Here is an 18,184-nt window from a genome sequence, read left to right as displayed (position 1 = left end):
GCCCCTTGCAGCTTTTACTGAGACCATATCAGAGCAAAATATCCAACAAGATCCAAAAGAACATTATTCTCCCCTTAGGGGTGAAGCAGGCTCTATTGTGGTGGACCAAACACAAAAACCTGTCCCAGGGCAGAACCTACCTTACAGATCGGGAACACCAGTTGTTCACAGACTCCAGTCTGTCAGGCTGGGGGGCAGTGATGGAACAGCTCACTGTTCAGGGCACCTGGTCAGAGAGGGAAAGCTCACTCCCCATCAATCTTCTGGAATTGCGGGCCATTCGCCTAGCACTTTTACACTTCAGAGACCTAATCTCCCAGTCCAATGTTCTAGTCAGGACAGACAATATAACAGCCCGGGCTTACTTGAACAACCAGGGCGGGTCCAGGTCCTCCAGACTTCACAAGGAGGCCATGGTGATTCTAAATTGGGCAGAAAGCAATCTGAATACGATCAGGGCCAAACACATCAAGGGGTTATTGAATACCCAGGCCGATTGGCTGAGCAGACAGCAGATTTCAGAGGGGGAATGGTCCCTACATCCAAGGGTGTTCAACATGATAGTACAGCAGATGGGTACTCCAGTTATGGACCTCTTTGCAAGTCACCTCAATCGACAGGTGCCTCGCTTCATATCAAGGTATTATCACCAGCAGGCAGAGCAGACAAATGCTCTGATTTCTCCATGGCCCCAGGGCCTACTGTACGCCTTTCCTCCTCTCCCCATTATTCCCCAAGTCATCAAGCGTATTCATCTCTTCAGAGCCAGAGTCATTCTAATTGCTCCTCAGTGGCCACGCAGACCATAGTTCTCATCGATCATTCAGCTACTAGACGGAGAACCCATGACTCTACCAGTTTCATCAGATCTCCTCATACAGGGTCCGATTTGGCATCCCAAACCACAGTGGTTCGAACTGACCGCCTGGCCCTTGAACGGGAGGGTCTCCTAGGTTCAGGTTATAGCTCTGAAGCGGTAAATATTATGTTAGATTCTAGAAGGCAATCAACAGTGAGGATTTACAATTCCTCCTGGAAAGCCTTTGCTTGTTGGTGCCGCAGAAAGCATAGAAACATTCAGCCTGTTTCCTTAAACCTTATTTTAGATTTTTTAGTAGAGGGACACAATAGGGGACTTAGATCGGCTACTCTACGTAGACAGGTAGCCGCCTTGGCTACTGTTATTCCCAATGTACAGGGGTTGCCTTTAGCACGACACCCACATATTTGCAGATTTCTCAAGGGGGCAGCTACCAGAGATCCACCCATTAGACACCATTTTCCCTCATGGAAATTACATACAGTCTTATCAGCACTCACTAAATCCCCGTTTGAACCTATTCAATCTATTCCACTTTCTTTTTTGAGATTAAAGACAATTTTTCTTGTGGCGATTACATCAGCTCGCAGGGTGTCCGAATTGGGTGCACTGTCCATTAAGTCTGAGCTTTGCGTCTTCCACAGGGACAAGGTGGTCTTGAGGACAGACTTTCTCCCTAAGGTAAATTCATCTTTTCTCCCTAAGGTAAATTCGAATTTCCATCACAGCCAGGAAATTAATTTACCATCCTTCTGCCCCAATCCAAAACATCCCAAAGAACGTGAGTGGCATACATTAGACGTAAGGAGATCACTCAAAGCCTTTCTCATTAGGACTGAAGGCATCAGGCAGTCGGAATCGTTGTTCATAAATGTTTGTCCTCCTAGGCTGGGCCAAGCCATGTCGCGGCCAGCAATAGGGCGTTGCCTGAGAGCATGCATTCTGGAGGCTTACAAGGCTCAGGGGGTGCCTTCCCCCCAAGGCGTCACTGCACATTCGGTAAGATCAGCGGCCACTAATGCGGCCTTCAGCAAGAGGGTCTCGATTGAGGACATCTGTAAGGCAGCCACTTGGTCCTCGATTTCCACCTTTGTTCGCCACTATAAGTTAGATTCATACAGTTCTGCTGACGCTGCGTTCGGCAGAACAGTTTTGCAACATGTCCTACAGTGTGACGGAGATGCCCCACCCGGGAATTAGTACTGCTCTGGGAGTTCCCATCCAAGATGTCCTCCCCTCAGAAGGAGAACGACCATTGATTACTTACCGAGAAGGGTCTTTCTCTTCTGAGGAAGGAGGACATCTTGCCCCTCCCAGCGCATCTCCGTTAGACCTACAGGACGTGTTGCCAGATCTAGTTGTTTTTTTTGGTCACAGGTTACTTCTATTTCTTTGCCTAGTTCATACCTACCTGATAGGGCTGGATCTAATTCTGTCAGAGCGCTATTGCTTGGCCTTCCTTGTTCTGTATCTAACTTCTTTCTTCAAAAAAAAAAAAATTTGTTGATGGCTCCTGGAGTCCCGAACTGGTTGTCAGGGGCTATCCCCCTATTGGAGCCAGGAAGTTAAGAAGTTTTTATCCTGCCTCCCAAAGAGAATGGTGGGAAAACCCATCCAAGATGTCCTCCTTCCTCAGAAGAGAAAGACCCTTCTCGGTAAGTAATCAATGGTCGCTCCATATTTTAGCTATAAGAGCTTAGAAAAGGAACAGATTAATGATTGATAGATTGCCTGTTTTTCCCTGAAGACTCAGGGTGGATTACAAATTTTATGAAACTTTTTAATGAAATGTTACCCATACACTTAGAAATATGCAAAAAGTGCCTCAGTTGCAATTGTTTATCTTCATCTCTCCTGTGCAGGCACACATGGGACCATGCTTGTGCAGACCTGTCATAGAGAACTCTTACTGAAGCTCTCTAGAACATTTGGTCTGCTCAGCCCCCTTCCCTCATGGGCCAGCTATTTCCTGCCCGCTTGGTGGGGTGCAGTGAGTGACCCTTCCCACCTTTTTTCATGTAGATCGGTCATTTTTGCTTTTGTCTGCGCCTCACAGATTTTTCTCATGTGATTCTCCCCCCCCCCCCCCCCACATTCATCCTTCTTTTCCTTGAGAGCCAGCATGGTATAATTAAGGGTAGCGATTTCTAATCTGATGAGCTGGGTGTGACCATGCGTCCTCCACATGCAGCTAGCTGGGTGACCTTGGGAACTGATAGTGCTATTCTGAAGCGCCCAACCCTAGTCGTGTCTGACTCTTGGCAATCCTATGACTTAACTGTCCATTTTGATCGTAGCTCTTCACTTTAGCAATCTGGGTTCCGTTTACCACTTATCAGTCCTTGCATAATTGCTCTCCAGTGAGTTGGATCACATGGTATAGAATCATAGGGTTGGAAGGGACCTCCAGGGTCATCAAACCCTTGCAGAATGCAGGAAATTCACAACTCCCTGCCCACCCCAGTGACCCCAGTTCCATGGCCAGAGGATCCCCCCCAATTGCTAAGGTAAGTGTACCGGACTTTCGTGATTTTGCCTTCCAGTGGCTTTATGCATTCTAGTATTTCCTTGTTTGTGACTTTTGCTGTCCATGGAATCTGCAGAAGCCTTCTCCAGCAACAGAGTTCAAACAAATCAACTCTCCTCCTGTCTGATTTCTTCATCGTCCAACTTTCACAGCCATAAGTGGCTATGGGAAATATGATAGTTTAAGTGGCAGTTGGATAACCAGGACTCTGTTGCAAGAGGTTCAGTATCTGTGGCAAACGTTTGTGTCACACTGACTTAAATACTGGTTGTCTTTAAGTTCTGAAATAACTTTCTGGCTTCTATATGTCTCCTCAGGTGTCGGCAGCAGCACAGAAGGTGGGAGAGGCAAAGCTGGAGCTAAACTCTTTCAAGATTTCCAGATGTTGAGCAGGATTTGGACGCATCCTTGGTGTTTGCAGCTGGACTATATTAGCAAAGAAAATAAGGTAAATCCCATCTGTCTGTCTTTGTCACCAATTAAGATTCTCGAGTAAGCAATGTCCAGTCTTGGAGAATTTCAGTGAACTGATAAAAATTTATTTTGTGGTATGAAAAGCCCTGCTGGAGCAGAGCAGTGAAGGTCCATCTACTGTAGCACCCTGTCTCACACAGGGACCAGCCAGTTCCTCTGGAGGGCCAAAAACAGGGCAGAGAGGCTGAGGCCTTCCTAAGAATACCAGAAGAGCCCTGGTGGATCAGACCAGGGTCCATCTAGTCCAGCCTCCTGTCTCACCCAGGGGCCAACCAGTTCCTCTAGAGCAGTGGTCCCCAACCTTTTTATCACCGGGGACCACTCACCAGGGACCACTCAACGCCTTTTACTGAGGCCCGGTGGGGGGGGGGTAGTTTACTCCTCTACTCTCAACCACTGCCCTAGCATGCTCTGATCTCTATGGTAATGTTTAAACATCCCTTCAAAATAAGATACAGACATGCCACAACAATGAAGTGTGTTGTAAAGGGCCGGGGGGGAAGAAGTAAAGGGCCGGGGGGGGGGCGAAGGCGTCCTTCGGGGCCCACCTCCAATTAGTCGAAGGATAACATGTGGTCTGCAGCCCACAGGTTGGGGATCGCTACTCTAGAGGGCCAACAACAGGGCAGAGAAGCCAAGACCTTCATAAGAACACTAGAAGAGCCCTGCTGGATCAGACCAGTGAGGGTCCATCTAGTCCAGCCTCCTGTCTCACCCAGGGGCCAACCAGTTCCTCTGGAGGGCCAACAACAGGGCAGAGAGGCTGAGGCCTTCATAAGAACACTAGAAGAGTCCTGCTGGATCAGACCAGTGAGGGTCCATCTAGTCTAGCATCCTGTCTCACCCAGGGGCCAACCAGTTCCTCTGGAGGGCCAGCAGCAGGGCAGAGAGGCTGAGGCCTTCATAAGAACACTAGAAGAGTCCTGCTGGATCAGACCAGTGAGGGTCCATCTAGTCTAGCATCCTGTCTCACCCAGGGGCCAACCAGTTCCTCTGGAGGGCCAGCAGCAGGGCTCAGGAGCTCCTTATATCCCCCCGCCCCCAGGATATTTTGCTTGGGGCTGTTGCCATTTTTAAAGGTATTTTTGTCATTTCCAATGTATTCTGAAATAATCTTGCTGACTTTGGTATTGTTCAGATAAATGAACAGATGTTGTAGAGGCTTGAGCAAGGCTTGTTGGATTCAATAAAATGCCTCTTGTTGTTGTTTTTCACCTGTTGTTTTTCAGGGCTATTTTGATGAAGACAGTCTTGATGAGTTCATAGCCTCTGATTCCGAGGAAACCTCAGTAAGCTTAAGCTCCGATGAATATACTAAGTAAGTTCAGCTGTTTTCATGTAAACGCACAATTAATGGGTTCTGTATATTATCCCATTGTAGTACAAAAAGGTCACATGCCCGCGAGCTTTTTTAAAAATTAAACTATCATTTAATTAATGTTAATTTTATAGGAAGAAAAAGTCCAAGGGGAAAAAATCAAAGAAAGATAGTAGCTCAGGTGAAAGTGGCAGTGATAATGACGTTGAAGTGATCAAAGTCTGGAATTCAAGATCCCGTGGAGGTGGGGAAGGCAACGTAGAAGAACCGATAAGCAACCTTCCAAGCACGGAAAAAACAGAAGAAGGTAAGGAAGGTTACATGAATTCTGAATGTTTAGACAGGAGTGTGGGAAAATGCCATGCCTACCCTAATACAGGGCCTCCTGCAGCCATTAGCGCTTCTCCTGACACCTGCCATGTGTTTTGTCTTTGCACCCCCACCCTCTTGTGTCAGAAGTCAAGAGGGACCCTTGGGCTCAAAAAGATTGGGGACTCCTGCATTAATGGGTCCTCAGAAAGAGACATTGGCCCTCGGCAGGGGCATGGGGAGCTAACTTGCATTATGCAGATCACTGAACACATCATCACAGTTTGCTGCCCCAACATAAAGTTTGTGTGGCGTTATGAATAGTTAAGAAAAGCTTTGGAAACTGAGAGAGGTATCGAAATATTCACAAATAATTTAATAACATATCCGCACTTGGCACGTTTTGTACTTTTTTGAATAGTTTATCCAGTGGTGTAAAGCAAAAGATATTAAAAGTAACAAGCGCTGAACTTTCTGGGGGAACAGGGTATCTTTCTTCACAAAGGAAGAATCAGGAAAAGTACAGGAATATAAAATAGGTGCTATCAAAATTTCATCCTGTGATTAAATCTTCCTCACAACTAATTGCTCAAGAGGCCAAGCAGTTTTGTGATTTAGTTAGTTAATCTGCTAATTCATTTTCCGTCTTGTAGTGCAGTCGCACATTGGGACTGCGCACACGCAGGCCTGCCGCTCGGAACTTCCCTAGCTAAAAGTCTCCAAAGAGGGCACTCCGCACCGCTACCACGCATGCGCCGGGTTTCCCGCGCACCGATCACGAGGACACGGGGCGGAGCGCCCACCCTCCTCAGTTCTCTTTTCGCCGCCGCGATTAGTGGACGTCCTTTGCTAGTCTCCTCATCTTTTTCTTCTGCGATTCTTCTTCAGAATGGCTTCTAAGGCTATTTTTAAGAAGTGCAGCCAGTGTGCTGTGAAGATGCCGGTGACGGATGAGCACGACCGTTGCCTTATTTGTCTGGGTGAGGGCCACTCCGTACCTTCGTGTACAATTTGTCAGAAGTTTACTCCGAAGGCCCGCTCTGACAGAGCTGCGAGGCTCAAGGCGGCGCTGTGGGAGAAGGCCCTTTCGGCAGACCCTCCTGTACGGACCCAGTCTGAGCCGACTCCATCTCGGGCACCATCGAAGGTGCCATCCGTCCTTGGATCCAGACCTTCCTCCGTCCGTTCTGCCATGGAGCCGTCAAGAGGCTCCCCAAAACCTCCTAAGAGACCCCCAGTGGCGTCTGAGGTTTCGGCACCGGCTTTACCGCCTTCGGAATGGGGCGCCTCGACTTTAGGGAGTCGTTGTCCCTGTTCGTTTGTTATTGGGGGCCTAAGAAGTGATGCAGGGCGTCTTCCCAGACCCTCTCTCGTTGGCTGGTGTCCCGCGATTCGTGCCTCATATAAGGCTGCAGCACTTCCATGCCCATTACACCTGCGGGCGCATTCGTTGAGATCTCAGGCCACCTCTGCTGCATTCCTCAGGCAGGCTCCTCTTCGTGACATCTGCAGAGCAGCGATGTGGTCTAATGAAAGCACCTTCATCAGGCATTATGCAATCGATCTGTCGGCAAGACCAGAGGCTCGGTTTGGAACTTGGGTTCTGCATTCACTTTTTTCTTAGAGGAGTCACCCACCTCCACAGGTATTTAGCTCGTGAAAATCCCAATGTGGGACTGCACTACAAGACGGAAAATGAAAATAGAGTTGCTTACCGTTTACGGTAACTGTTGTTCTTTGACGTCTTGTGTGCAGGCACACATTCCCTCCCGCCTGCCCCGCTGAGTCTTGGAGTTTATCGGATTCGTTCCAAAGAGCGGCGGCAGAGAACTGAGGAGGGTGGGCGCTCCGCCCCATGTCCTCGTGATCAGTGCGCGGGAAACCCGGCGCATGCCTGGTAGCGGTGCGGAGCGCCCTCTTTGGAGACTTTTAGCTAGGGAAAATTTTGAGCGGCAGGCCTGCGCGTGCGCAGTCCCAATGTGTGCTTGCACACAAGACGTCAATGAACAACAGTTACCGTAAACGGTAAGCAACTCTGTTTCTTTTGTGTTCCATACTCTTCCTAAGCCACCCCCTTGTACAGCTATAAGCAAAGAGTTCTTTCCCTTTAAAGTGTGTTACTGAGCCATGACGGGATATTCATTTATTTCTGACTTTCTTGACGGATATTGCCGTCAGCTTGTTTGCTCCAAAAATTTAACTTGTAAGCTATTAACAAGGGTAGAATTCCATGGAAATAGATGCTGCGGTAAGTGATAACATCAAAGTTTCAAGAAGGTACCTTTTACTGTATTTACAATAAATCAGAGTGTGTAATGCACATATGAAGTGGAGATTAAAGCTGCAAGCTTGAAGCACTGTCCAAAGAATGTAAGTAACATAAATAAAGGCGGCACTCTAAGTAAAGTATCATTAGGAGGTTGGAGATGTAGGTGTCTGATGTCTACTACCCCTTCATAGATTCTACAAAATAGACATCAGATTGAAGCTGTACATCCAAACACTTCTGCAGCCCATGGAACTGTATTACAATAATAGTCAAGTTAGTGAATCTTCTTATTCTTTTAGGAAATGAGATCCCCTTGATATTTTTAGTTATAATATTGTCACTATAACAATGCCCATAAATGCAATTAATATAACAGATCTCTACATAAAAACACAGTGAAGGTATTTTCCTAACTCTTCTGTATTTAGTAATATGATCTCCAACTTAAATGTTTATCTAAAATTCTCCTGTGCCTATGTAATTGTTGTGTTTCTACCAGTTTTGTATTCCATTACTGATTCTGGTTGGCCCCATCCTTTCTGTCCACGAGAACGCATAGTGACGTTCTGTTATTCCAGCACTGGAATTCTCACTGGCCTTCAAACCCTTTGTATATCTTCCTTCTCTAACAACAAAATCAGCTTCAAACGTGTTAAACTCAAGTTTTCAACCTCCCTCTCCTCTACCTCAGGTGTGTTTCCCCTTGACTCCCTGGTGCTCCTCTGTTGACATTCTTGCAACCTTAATCAAAGTCCTTCTTCGAGGTTGGTTCAACACAATTTAGGGCAGGCTTTCTCAGCCAGGGTTTCATGAAACCCTGGGGTTTCTTGATGGCCCTGGAAGGGTTACCTAAATGGGTGGGAGTTAATTAATTTTAAATATATATTTTAAATTGTTAAAGATTTATCAGGTGATATGACCATATGTGGACCCGTGATGGGTCTGGAGGGGGAGGGATTCTGGGTGGGCGTGTCCACAGCTCTGCTTCCCAACCATATTCTGCATGATCATACTTTCTGGGGTTTCTCAAACCCTGAAGAATGTTTCAGGGGGTTCTCAGTGGGAAAAAAAAGTTGAGAAAGGCTGATTTAGGGTGTTACTGAATTATAGGACTGTTTTAAAAGATTACTGAGATATTGTATGTGAAGTGTTTGGAATGCTTGCTAAAAATGCTGTATAAATATCTGCTTTTATTAGCCACTTCCAACAGCTGGTAACCTCTGGCCCTAATGAAGCATGTCTGATCTCAACCAGGGCCAGATCGTTCTCTGGTCCCGGTGCCCACCTGATGGAAAAAGCTCCCTGAAGAGATCAGGACCCTGCCTGGACTTCTGCAGGGCCTGCAAAAAGGAGCTCTTCCGCCAGGCATTTGGTGAGGTCGACCAAACCAACCACACCTGCTGGACCCCCAGAAAGTCCCTTCCCATGAACTGCTCCCAAACAGAGACCAACTTATGGGACCATGGTGGCCATTGGTGTTGCCATTGTATTGAAGTGTTGTTGAAATTTGTGTTACTGGTTGTTGAGATTACCGTTACTATTGTGTTGTTTGAAGTTGTTGGACTGTACTTACCTCCATGTTTCATGTAAACAGGCCTGAGCTGCAAGGGAGGGCAGCATAGAAATACAATCATCAGAAATTTAGCATTTCCCTCCCAATAGACATGACTCCTGTTCTCCTGGGGAGGGGCGTGAAAGGAGTTTCTGAGCTGATCACGACTGTCTAACTGTATCCATGCCATGCTGTGATAGACATTAAAAGAGTCAGCTTGCAAAGGCAATATCTGCAAAGTCGGTTTTGGCAGACTAACTCTGAAGCTTTATGGTCCCCTTCAGACCCCATTTTCCCTGTCCTGAGGAGGACTGTTCTAGGATGGCTGCATGAAAAGTCTCACTGTTTGAAATGGCCTCTAGTAAACCACAGCCTTCTCCCATCTTCTCCCCCAAGGTAGAACCACTTCCACTTCCAACCCAAGCAGCCCAGCACCAGATTGGTACAAAGATTTTGTCACCGAAGCTGATGCTGAAGTGTTGGAGCATTCTGGGAAGATGGTGCTTCTCTTTGAAATTCTTCGCATGGCTGAGGAACTGGGGGATAAAGTGTAAGTCTGCAACTCTCCTCCCAGGACACACGTTTCCCCTCCCCCTCCCCTCTGCCTTCAGACCTACCTGGCTTCTTAGTGTTGGCTCATAGATCACTTTACATCCCCAAGGCAAACTGCTCTAGTATTAGAAATGTAGCAGGATTATGTGCTAGTTACTTATGCTGAAATTACATGAGATGTTCTGTCTTCCCCCCCCCCCCTTTCCTTTTCAGCTTAGTATTCAGTCAGTCTCTGATATCACTGGATTTGATAGAAGATTTTTTGGAGCTGGTGAATCGGGAAGGCGAAGAAGAAAAACCTGTGGTATATAAAGGCAAGTGTAGAAATGCCAGAAGTTTGGAGATCTGGAATTCATATAGTTGATTCTCTTAATCCTACCTCTCTCTTCCAATTTCCCAAAGCAGTGTTGATCAAGTAAAGGCAGGGAGGTCGTGGTGAATTTTTATGAAGATAAAAATGCATACCTTTTGAGGTGGTCCACTCTGCTTTATTAGGGAGCGCAGTGTTCTAAACATGGAAAGAGGGCACTTGCCAATGAAGCTAAAGCAGAGCTGGGGGGGAGAGATGCCTCCCCAAATCATCCCTGGGGCTGAATACACGAACCTTCTATATACATGGACAAGCTGGTGCTGATTTCAGACTGATCTTGGCCTTTCTTTTGGCTTGTTGCTTTTTGGCTGATTGTTTGCCTTTGGATGGAATTTCACACCGAATAGTTAATCCGTGGCCCTTTGTGCCACTTCTAAAAACAGCTGTAATTGCAGTGGCAAACTGCCTTCCACTAACTGGCTTCCCCTGTGCTTGTTTGGACTATGCTCTTCCTCAGACTAAGAACTCCCTACATGACAGTGGGAATATAGAGCAAAAAATGAATTCTGTTAAATTAGTAAACAGCGTCACACATCCAAATACAGCTATAGGATAATTATTTGCCAAAACAGCCAATCAATCCCCTGGAATTCAGTTGTAGTTCACAAAAGCATATAGGAGAAATAAAACTGTCAGTGATCAAAGGCTCCCACCACACCATTTGCTGTTTGCCCCATCTGTCACCATACAAGTGTGAAACAGCCTTTGGTCACTGACATAGTTTTATTTCCAAAAATGTAGAACTTAGATACTGTTTTCTAAGTGTGAATACACAAGACTGCTTTTATTATACTTCTGGATCAAGTAAAAGTGGAAGTTTTCCTGGCTTTGTTAAAGTTGCTGATTTTTAAAACTATGAAGTATTAAAATGGTATGTCAGGGCATATATCTGATACTATGTGTGTATTCAGTCTGCTGTCTCCACAAATATCTAATTTTGTTCCTCCTGTTTCCTGTATTTTTTGATCTATTATCTTGAAAACCCAGGTGAAGGAAAATGGTTCAGAAATATTGATTATTATCGTTTAGATGGTTCTACCACTGCTCAGTCGAGAAAAAAATGGGCTGAAGAATTTAATGATGAAACCAATGTGAGGTAAGATTTTTGTTTTAGTATGTGAGCTTTTAAAAAGGCTGTTATAGTTTTGCCTCCCCAGTCTATTTCCAGTCATTGCCACGTGCATGTTTGTAAATACACACAACAGCAACAACAGAACTTTGATAAGCAACATGTTTCTGTTAAAGGTGCAGGGCACGCTAGAGATGGAATGTGATGTAGGATGTTCTAGAGAACCCTAAGCATATATTTTGTTTCATTTTATAATAGTTTATCTAAGACAGTTATCTCCAACTTTTTTCCTGATCAGCAGTAACCAAGGCAGTGTTGATGAACCTCCTGGTGTCGGCCATTTCATTCCATGTTACTGTCTGCTCCAATAAATGCAGAGGTCAAACATTTTGCAGAATTGTAATTTCTGCACCCCATTGATTTGCTCTGGTGTGCAGACTCTTCATGTGGCAGTTGCTGGAGATGAATTTGTTATAGGAAGTTGAGAGCTTCATCATCATAAAATATAAAGCAGACACTGCCTGCCAGAAAACCAGCCCATTACAGCAGTATGCAGTTTCAGTCTGCCTTGCTAAAACACACCATCTAGATCAGGGGTGGTCAAACTGTGGCCCTCCAGATGTTCATGATGGACTACAATTCCCATGAGCCCCTGCCAGCATTGTAGTCCATGTACATCTGGAGGGCCACAGTTTACCCATCCCTGATATAGATACTGTATGAAAGAATTTAAAATAAACTTTAAAAGAAAGCACACAAGTGGGCAACAGGGGGGATAAAGGTGGGAAAGAGTTTGGTTAAGGACACCCCAGTCATTTTTTTTGAAGATCGGGCGGGGGGGAGCTAAGCCATTTTGAGGTGTGTGAGGGATTGTCCCAGCAATATGGAGCAGTCAAAGAAAAAGAATGGCAGTCAGGAACATGTTCAGATGCAAAGAAAATATCACAAAAGCAATATGGAGCAGTCAAAGAAAAAGAATGGCAGTCAGGAACATGTTCAGATGCAAAGAAAATATCACAAAAGCAAGTGGGGGTGGGGTAAAGAGGAAATGGGAAAGCAGGATGAGAGATCAGATTTTCACATTCGTTTGTACTTTCTCCTATCAGCACAACGTATTTTGTAATTAACCAACAAACGCCCTGTGCCAAAGACTGAATGGCCACAAATCAGACACTTAAGAATGTTGAAGTTTGGGGACCGCCAGAGGAGCACTTCAGCTCTTAGGATACACACATCACTAGATTTCAAAGGGGGAGCTTCCGTCTAAGTGGCTGAGTTTAAATTTGTTAGCAGAGAACACCACTGGACAGAGTCTTGGGACTGGGAGCAGAAAGTGGTTATCCCCCTTGAGGGGGAGGAGAGGGATTCGCGATTGGCCCCTTGGCCCTGGATTTGCCCGCCACGAAGCCCGCAGTTTGGCTTGCAGATCGAGGTGAGCGACCTTAATCAGCTGGGACAGTCCTGCCTCCCACGGAGGTGTTGCGCAGCCCTCAGAGGGTGCTGGCAGAGATCTGCCTGCATCTGAGCCAGCAGCCGGGACAGCACCTCCCCCCGCGCCAGCCCCTAACTCCACCACCACTTCTGCCCCCCCACCCCCCATGTCCACACCGCCCATGGTTCAGCCCGCAGATTGCGGTAAGGAACAGTGCTCGGCCAGCTGCTTCACGCCTCCCGACCCGCCCCACCCCAGGAACTGTTGCCAACCATCCACCTTTACGTCCGCCTTACGCCTCTGGAACTTCAGCGGGAGGGGGGCGTGGTAGGGACAGGATCCAGTATTTGGGACCTGAATGTGTGGGTCAGCTGGGATGCCGGGGGAAGGCGCCGCCACTACTTCCAAGGTCTCACTTCCTCACCCTCTGCTGTGGGGGCCCCCCACCTCAGCCACTCGCCCGAGAAGGGGTGCTGCACCACCGTGGATTAACGAGCATCCCGCCCACACTGGCTCTGGAGTCGCCACCGGCTACTTCTTCTCGGTGCACGTTACGTTCTGCCTGGAGAACGAGAGGACGATTCTCTTCCCTTGAGAAGGCTCCGAAATTGCAACCCAGCGGTTGCCACGGTGATGTTAGGGCAAAAGCTTCAGAAGCAGTTGTTGAGCATGCTCAGTTCTGTGGAGCATGCTCAGTACCGGAGCGGCGAACTCAAGCCGCTGGCTTATCTGGGACGCCGGCCACTGAGGCAGCCCGTCGGATGAACTCCCTGCCTGCCTGCCAGATCCTCCAAAAAGGTGTTTTTTTGCTTCAGCAGCCGGAGGAAGTGGGAGGCCGAGGGGTGGGAACACGTCTCGCTGCTCCCGCGGTTTTCTACAGTCCTTTGAATCTCCAGTGGGGAGCAAATCAGAGTAGCAAAACCGGCTCCAGTGCCTGCCAGGATGCAGCTTGCCCCTCTTGAACTCTTCGTGCAGCATTAGAAAGCAGAGACTGGTACAGACAAACAGGATTGCCAACTCCTTCACTTTCCTGCCTGTCTTAATGGACATGTGAACAATTTATCTCTGGAAGTGGGAGACACTGGTAGGGGCCCTTTCAAAGCCCATTCTTAGGAATGGGCTTTGAAGCTTGTTGTTGTTATGTGCGAAGTCGTGTCCGACCCATCGCGACCCCATGGACAATGATCCTCCAGGCCTTCCTGTCCTCTACCATTCCCCGGAGTCCATTTAAGTTTGCACCTACTGCTTCAGTGACTCCATCCATCCACCTCATTCTCTGTCGTCCCCTTCTTATGAGCTATGCCGTGCAGGGCCACCCAAGACGGACAGGTCATAGCTGAGAGCTCTGACAAAAGGTGATCCACTGGAGAAGGCAATGGCAAACCACTCCAGTATCTTTGCCATGAAAACTCTATGGACAGTTCCAATAGGGCTTTGAAGCTAGTAAACCAATAAATGTTCTTGTCTTTAAGGAATCTCAGGACTCCTCATTCCTAATTAGCTATTGGGGAGGACAAGGTGGTTTCTTGTTAAAATTCTCCCAGGAAAAAAATTATTAAATTGAAGGGCTAAAACTTTTTACTACCTGAAGAATCATGGCTTACAATCAAAATTATCTAAACACCGCCCGTGGCGCCACGGGCGCCACGGACTAAATAAAAGAGTAAGACGTTCTGGGGCGGGATGTGTCCGGGATGAGGAAGGGTCCGGATTGGACCCTTCCTCATGACAGACAATCGGAGGGAACAATCGGCAGGCGCTTCGCGCCTGCCGATTGGTCCCTCTGATTCCCAGCCCCAGCAACTGCGAGCCGCGCGCAGCGCGGCTTGCAGTTGCTCCTGGCCTGACGCCCGAGGGAACCTCAGCAGAGTGCAGCTTCCCGGGGCTCCGATCTTCCCACGCAGGCCGCAGCCCCCGCGCACCACCCCCTCGCCCCCAACTTACAATGGTCTCCGCCATGTCCTCGCAGCCGCTCCCGGCTCGCTTCCTGCCCCGGCTTCTGCAGCGCCGCCTCTCGCGTTATCGTGCAGCCAACAAGGTTCCAGGAAGAAACAGTCCACCAGTGGCCCTGCCAGCCAGCGGCCCGATGTGCAGGCGCGGCTCGCGGGCGCGGCCCGGGCGCGGCTCGCGGGCGCGGCCCCCGGGCGCGGCTCGCGGGCGCGGCCCCCGGGCGCGGCTCGCGGGCGCGGCCCCCGGGCGCGGCCCGTGCCGGTCCCCAGCCTCAGAAAGGTTGGGGACCACTGCATTACAGAGTGCACAGATTTCAGAGTGCACAATGATTTCAGTTGTTAGCCAGGGCTGCCTACTTAGGCAGAGAGCCGCCGCCCGACAAGGTCAGTTTCTAGTGCCCGCTGTATTCGGCATACAGCGGGCTTTATTACTAGTTATTATATAAAGGTGACTAGGGTTTTTTTCCAACCTCTTTGGCAGAGGGAAGATAATTAAAGGAAAGTTGTGACCTAACGAATTAGTTGCTTCCGCTTTTAATGAGCAGAAAAGCATTTAATGCCAGGCTTTCATTGAAGAAAGGGCATCTGTTGTAATGCGAATGGATTCCTATTGGGTTTGTTGATTATAGGGTTGCCCTACTGCATGTCCCACACTTTGATGTGGAATGTTTGCTATTTTCAGCACATATTGTGTAGATTTAGACAATTCCTGAATATAAGTGCAGTAAATACTTCTTAATAATTGTTTGTGGGCATTGAAGACAAAATGCTTGTCATTTTTATTGTAACTTCCAAAGGGTTTTTGGGGGGAACACATCTCTGAACTTTGTGGAAATGAAGCATAGCATATTTATTATCTTTTTTAACACTTATAAAAACTTCCTGGTTCTTAGGCACTTACATAAATGCTCCATTTGTCTAGAGGCTGCATACTTTCTAATGCATCTTCTTGTGTTGTCAGCTGCCTTGCATTCCAAGAAATGAGACAGGATATAAAATGTTAAATAAATATGGACACAGCTTCATACTGTGATGCATGTGGGAGAATTCTGTTTTTAAAGACACAGTTATATGTGCATTCATAAAATTTCTTGCTTAGAAAAAGTAAAGCTGGTTGTGATTTCTGAATGAGAATGATCCTGGTCACATCAGCCATGAGGCCGAGTCCTGGGGCAGTTGGATGCAGAGGAAAAATGACTTCCTAGTTGAGTAATATTTTTTTAAGTGCTTTGAAAGACACCAAGATAAGCATTCTCTATGAAGGCCTTTTTGAGTGTTCTCAAGCTAATGTGTGTGTAACAGTCTTTTAAGTTTGGGTGAATTAAGCAACTGTTCTGATAAACCAGAACGGTGTACATGGAATGCAGCAAATTAAAGTCTGGCTTTGCTTTTTACAGGGGCCGATTGTTTATTATTTCCACCAAAGCAGGATCCCTTGGAATAAACCTGGTAGCTGCTAACAGAGTAATTATTTTTGATGCCTCTTGGAATCCATCATATGATATCCAGAGTATCTTCAGGGTTTACCGTTTTGGACAAAACAAACCTGTGTTTGTGTATCGGTTCTTGGCTCAGGTAGGTCAGAATTGGATATGCATCTTTCCCATGTGTTCTCAAGCAACAGGTAATAATTTATTTTCCCTTCCCTTTGTCAGTTACCTTTACAGTTGCGTGAATTAGTTCCAAACAATTGTGAATAACCTGCTTGATTTCGAAGGCTCGCAGTTGCTTTTGTAGCACACAGTCAGTTTTGCTTAGTTAGCTCATACGATGCCGTTCTACTGCCATTCTAGCAAAATGTTGTGAAATGGACTTTGCACAGACAATGCCACGCGTGTGTGTTTATTTTAAAGGGAACAATGGAAGACAAGATCTACGATCGTCAAGTAACTAAGCAGTCACTGTCTTTCCGAGTTGTGGATCAGCAGCAGGTTGAGCGTCACTTTACTATGAATGAACTCACAGAGCTCTATACATTTGAGCCAGATCTGTTGGATGATCCTAATTCAGAGAAGAAGAAGAAAAGGGACACACCTATGTTGCCCAAAGTAAGCCAATATACATGCTTTGCACCAGCAATAGCAAAACCCCTAGCTGTCAATCTTTGGAAAGAAGGATGATTAAAAAAACCTCTTATCTGTGGAAAGAGCACTACAGTCACCTTCACAAGATCCAAAGAGATGTTGCAGCAAAACAATTAGTCCTCTGTCAGTTGTTATCTGTGCCCAGGATTTTATATTTGGGCTATAGCTTTTGATCATTGTTATTACTGTTTAATTATTGTGACTGTTAATGCACTGCATGGGTTTCTCTAGTCACATTCATTAGTACCTGTTGTAATATCGCTTGCCTTTGGTTTCACTATTCTAAATTTCTTTTGATAACTACAAATAAACCCCCTAACAGTTTCCCCGAGGAAAAACCTCGTCGTAATGCCTTTCTAAGGGACAAAAAGAACATGTGGTGGGACGTAAATCTGCTGAGGTCGACCAAGCTGCTGAAGCAGGAGCAGGAGAATCTGTTGGAAACAGTGGAGAATTCAAGGGCAAATAGAAATGGCTAAGTTAGCTCAGAAAGGAGGCAGTGAGAAAAAGAGAGGCCAAATTAAAAATAGAACCAAATAGGAACAGAGATATTAAAATTAAAAAAGAGGAAATCTGAAAGAGAGTGAAGAGCTAGAGCTTGCTCATTTGGATAGTGACTGAGCAGGCAGAGAAAGAGCAAGACGGTCACACAGCATGAGTTGGAGTTACAGAAGATAAAACTGCAGGAGATCTGAACTGGGTTGACCGTACCAGCATCACTCTTTCCAGAGGCTTCCTCCACTGCTGGCATGGGAAGCAGCAGAGGCTGCCCCCGCAGCTGGAGGAAGGCACCTATGTCCTCATTCTTCCAGTGGGGGGTGGGGGGCAGCTTAAAAAATCTCCACTTGAATATCATTATACCAATACAACAGTATAGCAATGCACGTATCAGGTTCTGCGAAAAAGACACATCTGCACAACCAAAGAGGCTAGGCACAAACATCTCATTTAATGAAAGCTGGGATTCAGAGAACGCGAAGAGCCATCTGGATCAGACCACAGTGTTTCACACAACCAGTTACTCTGAAGGGCAACCCCCCCCCCAAAAAAAAACAACATTAAAACATTTCAACAGTTGTGTGATCCTGGTAGACTTTGGCTCTACCTAGTTGATCTTCTGTGGGCATTTCAGCTGGGCCATGTTGGTGGGGGCTCTTCGTGTTTCCTATGGAGGAAACTCTCCATCTTGGTAGAGTATTTCCTCAAAGACTTGCCCTCTGCTGTCCAGAAAGATACCCCTGGCAAACAGTGTTCAGACGCCAACAAAAATCTGATTAGGCAACCGGACAAAGGAGATGAATCAGGATAGGTGGCCATGTTGGTCTGTCTGCAGCAGCAGCAAAGAGCCAGAGTCCAGGAGTCCCTGAAAGAGGAACCAAACTAGCGAGCAGGGACTTATGAAAGGTCCTCTCCTGCCACAAATGTTGTCCGTTTTTAAGATGCTCCTGGACTCTGGCTC

At 46.9% G+C, this 18,184-nt stretch overlaps 1 protein-coding gene across 2 annotated transcripts in view; it reads left to right on the top strand.

Moving 5' to 3' along the window:
• Nucleotides 1-18,184, top strand: part of ATRX (ATRX chromatin remodeler) — a 115,800-nt gene that overhangs the window by 85,071 nt on the left and 12,545 nt on the right. For both annotated transcript variants that reach the window (XM_077309147.1, XM_077309146.1), the window contains 8 exons: nucleotides 3,665-3,795; nucleotides 5,051-5,139; nucleotides 5,274-5,446; nucleotides 9,666-9,819; nucleotides 10,035-10,135; nucleotides 11,179-11,287; nucleotides 16,039-16,216; nucleotides 16,495-16,689. In XM_077309147.1, coding sequence (XP_077165262.1) covers nucleotides 3,665-3,795; nucleotides 5,051-5,139; nucleotides 5,274-5,446; nucleotides 9,666-9,819; nucleotides 10,035-10,135; nucleotides 11,179-11,287; nucleotides 16,039-16,216; nucleotides 16,495-16,689 — 1,130 coding nt within the window. The remainder of the gene's footprint in view (nucleotides 1-3,664; nucleotides 3,796-5,050; nucleotides 5,140-5,273; nucleotides 5,447-9,665; nucleotides 9,820-10,034; nucleotides 10,136-11,178; nucleotides 11,288-16,038; nucleotides 16,217-16,494; nucleotides 16,690-18,184) is intronic.

The sequence above is a fragment of the Paroedura picta genome, chromosome 13 (genome assembly GCF_049243985.1).
Source record: "Paroedura picta isolate Pp20150507F chromosome 13, Ppicta_v3.0, whole genome shotgun sequence".
Classification (NCBI taxonomy): Eukaryota; Metazoa; Chordata; class Lepidosauria; order Squamata; family Gekkonidae; genus Paroedura; species Paroedura picta.
Note: the sequence above shows the minus strand (reverse complement) of the source record. Positions and strands in the feature narration are given on the sequence as shown.